This window comes from Branchiostoma belcheri, unplaced genomic scaffold (genome assembly GCF_001625305.1).
Source record: "Branchiostoma belcheri isolate BF01 breed outbred unplaced genomic scaffold, Haploidv18h27 scaffold35, whole genome shotgun sequence".
Classification (NCBI taxonomy): Eukaryota; Metazoa; Chordata; class Leptocardii; order Amphioxiformes; family Branchiostomatidae; genus Branchiostoma; species Branchiostoma belcheri.
In genome coordinates, this window is record NW_017803965.1 from 2,689,125 (window position 1) to 2,699,128 (window position 10,004).

At 42.0% G+C, this 10,004-nt stretch overlaps 2 protein-coding genes across 2 annotated transcripts; one reads left to right on the plus strand and one right to left on the minus strand.

The window, feature by feature from the left end:
- Window positions 1-84: 84 nt before the first annotated feature.
- LOC109475801 (39S ribosomal protein L32, mitochondrial-like) lies at window positions 85-3,119 on the minus strand. The gene is made up of 3 exons (XM_019776569.1): window positions 3,010-3,119; window positions 1,130-1,308; window positions 85-620 (listed from the first exon to the last, which is right to left on the minus strand). Exons 1-3 carry the CDS (start codon window positions 3,098-3,100, stop codon window positions 345-347), a joined length of 546 nt encoding a protein of 181 aa, XP_019632128.1. The 5' UTR covers window positions 3,101-3,119; the 3' UTR covers window positions 85-344.
- A 201-nt stretch (window positions 3,120-3,320) lies between these two features.
- On the plus strand, window positions 3,321-8,312 carry LOC109475878 (proteasome subunit alpha type-2). Its single transcript, XM_019776688.1, has 8 exons — window positions 3,321-3,386; window positions 4,101-4,177; window positions 4,419-4,551; window positions 5,033-5,155; window positions 5,639-5,720; window positions 6,028-6,101; window positions 7,374-7,431; window positions 7,832-8,312. The coding sequence occupies exons 1-8, from the start codon at window positions 3,349-3,351 to the stop codon at window positions 7,946-7,948; spliced, it is 702 nt and encodes a 233-aa protein (XP_019632247.1). The 5' UTR covers window positions 3,321-3,348; the 3' UTR covers window positions 7,949-8,312.
- The last annotated feature ends 1,692 nt before the right edge of the window (window positions 8,313-10,004 follow it).

Below are 10,004 nucleotides of genomic sequence, written 5' to 3' on the forward strand. Positions count from 1 at the left end.
TGATTATGATCTAATACATATAGTAATAGACACAAAAAACAAAACTTAAGTAAAGTTTTCTTGTATGATCATGATTGACTTTTCACAGATATATAATACCGATGATTAGAACACACAGAGCCACTTTGAGAGCAAAGGACTATGGGTACCTGTGCCAGTATTGCTGTAGACTGTAGTTAAATTTCTTATATGTCAAGTCAAGTTTGAACAGTTCACAACACTGTACTCTCCCTACATCTACTTACATATTGGGATAAGTCCTACACTAGGAACATACTGCCTTTAGGGGCATGACAAGGTAGCAGTGCCACCTGGTGTTTGCATCCATAACTGCACAGTACTTTTCAGCTAGTCTTCCAGTGTTCATACATGTCCTTTGTGAACCAGTGAGGTTTCTTCCGGGACATCTCAATGACCCTTTTCGTCTTGTCGGACTCTGTAATCGTTTCGCCTGCATACCGCACAACGGTTTCCTTGATGGAGGCCAGACCGTCGACCTCTGTCTCCTTCATCTTCAGGCGGATGATGTCGGTTTCGTACTTGATGCGCTGGTAGCAGTTCATACACAGGAAACCTTCCTGCATCATGGAACCACACTCAGGGCAGGGGAACAGGTTTTCCTGCAATGAATAAGAGGAATATAAGGTAATCAGAGGTACATGTGTAGTAGACTACACCCCCTCAAAATGCAGGAACATGCTCAACATGATGTTATGTCAAACAAAATTGCGTAAAACAGTTATCAGTTATGGGACTTTGTCTGATATTTTCCAAAAGAAATGGATAGCTGTTTAGGATGTTTATTATCTCTGATGCCACATTCTCAACATGTGTTGTATGCACTAGAATAATACAACCAACTGAGAACTTACCTTAGCAACACGTCAGCAGAACGTACTGCGCCAGCGCGAAACTTGTAATGTATCATGCATATAGAACTTCGTCAGAATGTCTCATATGAGGTCGTATTCACGCATATAAGGTTAACATCCCGTCTGTAGTTTCCAAATGTTGTGTAGGAAAAGATATCCTCTGCAACAGGCTAAATTCTGATGGACCAAAAATCCAGTGTAAACCGTGAAACATCAGAGTTTTACGCAAGCGCAGTATATTCTGCCGACGTGCTTACCTTAGGTTTGATGAGTTTGTCTGGGTGACGCTGCCTCTTGTGTCTCCTCTCCAGACTTCTGCGTGACTTGGGGGCTGCCATGAGGAACACTCCGTCTAACAGACTGCTCAGACCCGAGGGTTCTGTCCTGCCAGAGTCCTGCGCAGGCTGGTGGCAGCCTGGGATAGCTAGAGCAGGGGCTGTGGAGAAAAATATGGCTATGACATGACGGGCGATAGCCGAGGTGACTTGACTTGGGCATATTTTGCTGGTTGTTTTCGGTAAATTTGCCACAATGGGACGCTAGTTTTACTCTAGTACTGTAGGGTTTCTATTACTACTCTGGTAGCCTCACAGAGCATGTAACATGTAAACATGGTGGCCCAGTTGGGTGGATAGTATGATACGGATTATGTGACATAATAGGTCCTGGGTTCGAATCCCCCAACATGCCCTGATTCTCTGATGCCCCAATGTTGTGCCCTTGGCTTGGGAAAGGCATTTTTCACGATTTACCTTGTGCAATCAAGGAGCTTCAACAACAAGCCTCTTCTAATACTAGTGTGTCCTTGGTGCAAAATGGTCAAAATTGTACTGGTAACGTGCAAAGGTACGAAAGTAACGGGTTCCTTACTGGGCGCCCAGTACGGAAACCGTGGAGAAAATAGCGTCGATACTCGGGGCCCAGTTCTGAAGAAAGCTCTAAACTGGAATTCCAGTTCGGAACGGCGTTATTCCAGTACTGAAGCTTCGTCAGAACTGGAAGTTTAGAACTGAATCTTGTTTCGGAACTCGTTTTCCAGACCTGAACGCCCGTCGGTACTCGGACCCCAGTACTGTGTTGCGTCCCGGCTACAGGAAGGCTGGTTCAACTGGTCATTCAGTACTGGTTACCCAGTTCGGAGGTCATTCAGTACTGGAAAGCCGAGTGTCGATGTACCTAAGTAACGGGTTCCGTACTGGATTGACCAGTAAAAAGTGACTCTACAGTACTGGAAGCCGAGTTTTCAAATTATTTCCGAACTGGGCTTCCTGTTCTCACGTTCTAATTTCTACTGGGATGTTCCAGTACTGAATACGATATGTCTCAATACAGTAGTAGAAGTAGCCTTGCTGACATCACCAACGTATAAACTAGTATTGGTCTATAACTGGTCGATGTGCCAATCTTCAACAGCCCGCTCTTCGTTGTTAGCCGCCCGGCAGTTTCTCTCGTCTCCCATAGACGCTTCCTGTAGGTATTCTCGTTGTCCTCCGGCAGCCGTGTTCGCCTTATGTTGCGGCGGCCGTCCGGCAGCTTGCCCGGCTTTACTACCGCCCGGCAGCGCTTGTAAGCCGGGCTATACTCACGCCAAAGCCGCTCCGCGTTTTCCAGTACGGAAGGAACGTTCAGTTCTCGGTTTCCAGAACTGATTCAGAGTTTTCCAGTTCTGAAGTCGCCTCAGATCTGGACGCCCAGTTCTGACAGAACTTCCGAACTGGAAGTTCAGTTCGGAAGGCACCTTCAGTACTGAACATCGAGTACTGAGGGAGGAACCCGTTACTTAGGTACTTTTGCTGGTAACGTAACTGTGTACTGTTACATGTATATACTTCTTGATCTTGAAGATGGCGATTCGCTACAAATCTGGGAGCCAGCCGAACCCCCATCTCGTATTGGTCACGAAAGGCAGCAAAATAAATGGACTTATCCACGACTTTTGTGAGGGCTACTTTATATAATATAGCCTATATATAAGACGACCTGCAAAATACACACGGCTGGACATATCCGGCTGGACACACTGTGGGAGGGGGGCAGCGGTTACCCCAAGAATATTACTACTTTTCGGACATTTTTCAACAAAGGAATACTACAAAATCAAAGATATGGTTTCTTAGATTATGCACAACCGTTTTACCTGGTGGGGGATGCAAGCCAAACGCCTGCAGTAGTCTAAATTCCACATTTTGAAACGCAGCGTGAAAAATTCTCAGCAAGGAGGTCGCCATCTTGGAACACTACTTTCTGACAAAATAACAGGGGAGATTTTGGTATTTTATGTTTATTACGTTTGCTACAAAAATAGCGAGTTTCAATAAAATACAATATTTAATTGTGTATACAAATACCTTATATTTGACTATATGTGAAAAATATTAAGCATTACATGTTTATCAAACTTTAAATTGAAATTTATTAGTACCTAGTGGCTGAATGGTTTCGTCCAAAGCGTGGTGTGTTGTGGGAAACATTCAAAATGTCGGAACGCTACAGCTTTTCTCTCACCACATTCAGGTAAATAATTTTGCATTTTTGCACCCAAAATTCATATTTCATGACATAAATTGACACCATATGAAAGGGAAGAGTAACATGGTTCATTTTAGTTTGGGTTTTGTTGACGTTCAGAGACGTTTGTGCGGTAAAAGTTGAGTGTCTTCTCGCGAAAAATTTGCAAAATCACGGGCAGGCTTGAGCTTTGAGGCTTGAGTGTGCCACACGTGAACATTATTTCGCGCCCTTTTTTCTTATCATGGTCTTGAAACAATGAAGGATGTTTCTAGAATAGGATTAAGAATCCCTGCAACACGTCTGTTCCACCTGACGTTTGTCACATAAAATATAGACTGTGTGAACGAAGCAAAACAATGCTAGAAAGTCGCCCCCCTCCCACCTTTGTTTAACATAACATGTGCAATTTGGAAATTAGCCTCTACCAGGCTTCGGTTGCTGGAAATAGTAAAAATTGGCCAAATAGAGAGAGATAACATGTAAAATATAACAATTTGAATAGCTTAGTGTAGCTGGCCAGAATTGAAAAGATGCTAAGAAATAGAGAAATCTAATGTAAGATGGGTGGAACTTTTACTGCTGTTTTCATGCTCTGTTGTATCTTATTGCCATGCTTTTTATAAGACCACTTGTCTAGGTAGGACACTTTTCCTGGTTTGGTACACACAATACTTTCCCCGCTGTTTGTACACATTGTACTGACATCTATCACTCCAGCCCCTCTGGGAAGCTGGTGCAGATTGAGTATGCTCTGGCCGCTGTTGCAGCAGGAGCGCCCTCTGTCAGCATCAAAGGTAAGTGCAGACATGTCAGGATGACGTCCAAACTCCTATTCAATTTTTTGTCTACAACAGCCGACTAATCCTTTAACCTTGAAAATACCTAAACTCTCATATATCATACATATCAGAATGGTATGGGCACATCGGCAGAAGTTTTTATGTACATCATTCAAAGGAATGACCATAAAATTGACTGCCCTGAAATTGCATTGGATGCCTTTAAAGTTGAATCACTTGTGTACATGTGCTACAGCCTCCAATGGAGTAGTCCTGGCCACAGAGAAGAAACAGAAGTCTGTGCTGTATGATGAGCAGAGCGTTCACAAAGTGGAGATGATCACCAAGAACATCGGCATGGTGTACAGTGGGATGGGCCCTGACTACAGGTGTGTGGGGCGCGTACTGGTAATCTCGTAATGTTCATGGTGCTTTTATCTTTCGTAGTGACTCAGTGTTCTAGCTAGCCAGCCTGAGTTTTTTTTTGCCTTTCGTAGCCCTGAGTGCGCTGCAAAATGGTTATGGTTTTGTAGAAATTTATGAGTATAACTGGCTATTCAAATTGTATTGTACCTGCAAGGTAAAGAGAAAAGATTTTAAACATTTTTGTGTATGTTCAAAGGATATTACTATTAGTCACATTTTTCGCAGTGACTTCTTCATTCAGTTCTCTTTGTCATGTAAGTCAGTGTCACAGTAATACTGTGGTTTACAGTACATGTCACAGTATGCAGTTATGCCCAACAATGCTAGGGGGCGTTCTTGAGCAGGGGTTGGCAGGATTTTGTTCTCACTGTTCTTCACAAGGCTTTAAGTTTAACATATGTACCAAAGCTGTAGCTATGACCATATTTTTGCATTCTTGCCCAGGTTGTTGGTTCGCCATGCCCGGAGGATTGCACAGAACTACTTCCTGACGTACCAGGAACAGATCCCCACCACCCAGCTGGTACAGAAGGTGGCCTACGTCATGCAGGAGTACACACAGTCTGGGTACATAGCAGATACTATTGAAATTCTTCACATTTCACAATTTTTTCACGGTCACTTTTATGTTCACGCTTTTCACGGTCACTTTTCTACCGCAAACTTATTATTATCCTTAACCAAAAAAAATCACCCTCTTTCTTTTTTCTGCACCTGCTGCCATCATGAACATATAGTTCTGTGAACACCTTGATTTTTCTCATACTGTGAAATCTTGCTACCGTGAACATAAAGTGATTTACTGTATTTCAGGGCTCCAAATTTTTTTTTGTCATACTGCATGAAAAATAGACTAGATGAAGTATGTATCAAATTGCAAACAGTTAAGAAACTGATTGCATTCTTTATTTAGCATTTCATGGATGGTGACAACGCTAATCATCAGACACTGCAGGTTGTCTGTATTTTCAACCTGATGAATAAATAGATAAATATAAAGTTAACTCTCTGTAGGAAAGTCTTACTAACATTGCAGTTGTGTTGTTCCAGAGGTGTGCGTCCGTTTGGAGTGTCTCTGTTGGTGGCAGGCTGGGATGAGGACAGACCTTACCTGTTCCAGTGTGATCCTTCTGTAAGTGCTCACATAAGTCCTCCATCCATGCCATTTCATTCTAGTTTGGGGCCTGTTCAAAATGTTCTGGCTGAAAATGTCTTTTTGAGCTTGTAAGTTTGTCAAGCAAGCTATTTTCCTGTGTAGATATGACAGGGAATTTAAGAATAAGAAAATACTAGTATGCTCCATTGGGTTAGATTGACATGTTTTCCATTTGTATATGCATCAGTGAGTGACATGACATGCATTCAATTTTATACATTGGGAAAGTGTAGTTTCTTTGGGATGTTTTTTTTTCCTCTACCTTTGTTTTCCTTTTCCCCAGGGGGCTTACTTTGCCTGGAAAGCCACAGCTATGGGGAAGAACTTCATCAACGGCAAGACATTCCTGGAGAAAAGGTAAAAAATTTTTACCTCTGTGTGTCAAGGTTTTGTTTGTGGAATGTCTGTTTGTTTGCTTGTGTGTACGTAGTTATTTTAATACAGAAGAGTCACAGGAAGTGAGGGGGAAAATAGCGTAACTGTAGACTGACAGGAAGGTCAAAATGGTCTCCCCACAGGCTATAAGTGACACTGGAATATGCACAGAATCAGTGAGAAATTCACAATAATGAATAAAATAAAAAATCAACAAGTCTAAATACTTAATTTGTTTTGCTTCATGTTCCAAAGATGCAAGAAATATGTGCTGACTGTTCTTGTCTTAAAAAGCTACATTGCATGGCAAATATTTGTTGCTTACAACAAACAAACAAACATTGTTCCAACAATAAACATTTGGTCACGGGACACCCCAAGTTCTGACAACAAAACATTTACTAGTATTTACAAGTGCCATGTTTGTATGTTTACATGACAGGATAATCCAAACAAAGCTGCCATGTGTATGTGTCAATCCCTCATCAAATTGTTCTTTATTTAGAATAGGTCCTGATTTAGCAGTGTATAAATTCAGACCTTGTGTTTATTTATGGAAAGCATTTAGATGTACATGTATTTTTCAGAAGATACCAGTGCTTTCTAGCACTTATTGTGACAAAGATGAAACAAATACTCAACAATTAATTAAAACATCATACATGTATGTAGAAACTGGTACATGACACAGCCTATAGCCTAATTGGCCCTGATACTCAACTGCTATTCCGTACTGTTTACAGATGTACAGTTTAGGAGACAGCATGTTTACTCACAAACAAGATTGTGTTTACGGATAGCTCCTGTCATGACTGCCTTCCTTTTCAAGATACCGTTGCCCAGAAAATCTTTGTAATCAGAGTTGAACTATGTAGTGTACATGTAGATGCAGTGGATTTTGCAAATGCAATTGCTAATGCTCGTGTTACACTTGATATTTTTTTATCCTTGCCAAGGAAGTTGTGTTCTCGGTAGCTTTTGTCTGTAAACACAATAACTTGAGAAGGCTCAGATTGTCTCTCAACCTCAAAATTATGGTACATTAGGGTACATTATGGTAGTGCATGAGAACTTCTGGTTTTGATGTAAAATTTTTGGGTGGCACATACACAATGTAGCTCTTGTGCTCAGGAAGAAGTAACGTGAGTTTGTTTGCCCTAGCAACTTGTTTTTGAACTGCATTTTGAACTGCATTTTCTTGAAAAATGTTTGAAACAAGGTAATTAAAATATCACTTTTATATACACAATGAAGGTACAATGAAGACCTGGAGTTGGAAGATGCCGTGCACACAGCTATTCTAACACTGAAGGTAAGGGAAGTCAAATGTTATTGAGTGACGTGTGTGTGTGCATGCGTTATTTGTGTCATCTCTAGCGCAAATTCAACATACCATTTCTATTGTATTACTTCTGTACTACAGAACTGTTTCGAATACAAACTTAGAACACTGCAAAAACTTCCTTTCCCCTCCAACCCTTAAATTGAAATACCAATGAAAATAGATGAATTTACAGTCATGTTACACAGTACACAGTGTTTGTTGGTATAGTTAGGCTATGAACGATATCTTTAGCACTATGGGAAATTGGGTAGCTGAGTTAGGCAATGATGTTAGCAGAGTTAGGTAAAACTGCCAACAACCATTCAAGACTCAAGACTGTGGCTATAGAATTTTGAGTGATGAATTTTGACATTTTTGACTTTTTCAGGAGAGTTTTGAAGGGCAGATGACGGAGGACAACATAGAAATCGGCTTGTGTAACGAGTCTGGGTTCCGTCGACTCAGTCCCAGTGAAGTCAAGGACTACCTGGCTTCAATAGCATAGATGGAAGCTCTGTATATACTGTTCTTTACTATAAGCACACTACGTATACTGTGGGTGCTCTGTTTAGTGTTCACAACTTATGAAATAGGATGGCAAGATGTTTATTTACAAGGGTCTATTGTCATAATATGACCACATAAAGAATAACATTAGAATACTTGCATAATACCTGGCTCAAAAACAGCATCAGTTTTGGAGATGCATATGAAAAACAATAAGTAGTACATGTAGTTGATGATTTAAACTTGATACAGGTTAAACCATACCGTTTGTGTGCTACAATTGTTTGTCTTTGTTCTTGCATAATAAATATTAACCCCATCTAAACTTATCTGCAGTACAGATGAGTTTAGATTGGATCTGATCACGTTGTCTTTTGAAAGGGCTCATTTTACCGCTTCTCAAAATAGATGATAAAGGAATTGATAAGGACAACCGCACTTAAATAGGCACCCCCTAATTCTTCTAGAATGTGATACTAAAATTTCATCCAAGTGTACAAATGTATAGCGTTTACAATCAATCAGGTAATCGCAGACATCAATTGTCCAGGATCAGATAGGATTTATTGAGGATTGAAAAGGATTAGCCAAACGAAAAAGATTAACCAAAATCAGGTCTCTGAGAAAATAACTGGATTTGCAGTGTCTCCAGGATCAGAGTGGCATACGACAAAACGTTAGTTTACCAGACATTCCGCCAAAACACTTGTGGCCTCATGGCCTGCAGGAAGACTGCCAAACAATGCAGACAGGCGAAATGTTGGCAAACTCCGCCAACTTTTTTTTCAGGGCACGGAACTAGACCCTGGCGCTAGACCAGTGGACTTGAAACTTGCACCAAGCACAATTGTGCCAGTTGGAAATCTTCCATCCGATGACAATTGACATATTAAAGGAAAATGCTTCACATTTCCAGACACAAGCAAAATGTTACAGGATGTGTTACTTGAATGTTTGTAGATGTTTGACAATGAGTTTGGGCTCGCTTTGGGGTTATCAGACGTTGGTCTGGGACCACTTGGCATGGGTTTGAACCTTTTGGGCTGGGCCATATTATAATATAAATCAGGCTTGGGTTCGGGCCCATCAGACTTGGGTTTGGGGCTACATGGCTTGGTGTTAGGCCCACTTGGCATAGCCATAGGTTTTAGTGATCTTTTAGTGTCTTCAATTTTTGGGGGCCTTCAAGCTTAGGTTTAGGGATTGATAGCCTGGATTCCGGGCTACCAGGCTTGGGCTTGGGGCCATCACTACATCTTGCTTGAGATGGGGGACGTGTATATAAAGCCTTGCTTGTTTATACAGACCCACTACTTAAGGTTCGCTAGCACCAAACACAACGCTGGGTGGCATTTTTAGCGACTGACAATAGATCGCTATGTCCCCTTCCGTCCCTGTGTTTGGTTACGCGAAAACCTGGGATGGAACCGCAACAAGCAGCGCACATTGTCCCGCAAAGCCACGAAAACACATGTCTGAGTGGCAGCTTGAGTTGCTGTTTGGTGACACTTTGGTCGGTGTGTCTACAGGGACGCTGCACTGCAAGGATCCTCTGGCCACGGGTGCTTAAACAAGAAACACGACCACATTCTAGTAACAGCAAATAACGGCTTGAGTTACACTTGAACGCTGTCGGGCTATAGCCGCTGTCTGGGATGGGAAAACACATGTGCATATGGATGGTGCATGCAGGAAAGATTGAGAGATAGTATAGGTAGGGACTATTTGCGGGGTGGTGTGGCGTAACGGCAGAGTGTTCGGCTCAGAACCAAGTTGTCCCGGGTCGAATCCTGCTAATCTCCAAGCAGATTCTAGGGTGGCAGAGAGAGGGTCCAATACGCCACCAAAATTAGAATCCTGTCATGCCACCGATTTTGTGCCACTGGGAAAGGCACCTTATACGACCTATCTCACTTCACTCGCTCGGATAGGACGTTAAATGGAGGTCCAAGTAAAAGGATGTTTGGGGCCGCACGCCACGCTAAAGAACCCACCACACTTTTCGAAAAAGAGTAGGGGCATGCCCCCGTGTGCGATGGTCCAAAAAAAATGAC

Excerpts from the sequence above, each read along its gene's own strand:
- LOC109475801 (XM_019776569.1), bottom strand. The coding sequence starts at position 3,100 with ATGGCGACCTCCTTGCTGAGAATTTTTCACGCTGCGTTTCAAAATGTG. Across the intron at positions 1,309-3,009 it reads TGGCTTGCATCCCCCACCAG|CCCCTGCTCTAGCTATCCCA; the intron begins GTAAAACGGTTG and ends TTTTCTCCACAG. Across the intron at positions 621-1,129 it reads ACAAACTCATCAAACCTAAG|GAAAACCTGTTCCCCTGCCC; the intron begins GTAAGCACGTCG and ends TATTCATTGCAG.
- LOC109475878 (XM_019776688.1), top strand. The coding sequence starts at position 3,349 with ATGTCGGAACGCTACAGCTTTTCTCTCACCACATTCAG. Across the intron at positions 3,387-4,100 it reads TTTTCTCTCACCACATTCAG|CCCCTCTGGGAAGCTGGTGC; the intron begins GTAAATAATTTT and ends CTATCACTCCAG. Across the intron at positions 5,721-6,027 it reads TGTTCCAGTGTGATCCTTCT|GGGGCTTACTTTGCCTGGAA; the intron begins GTAAGTGCTCAC and ends CCTTTTCCCCAG.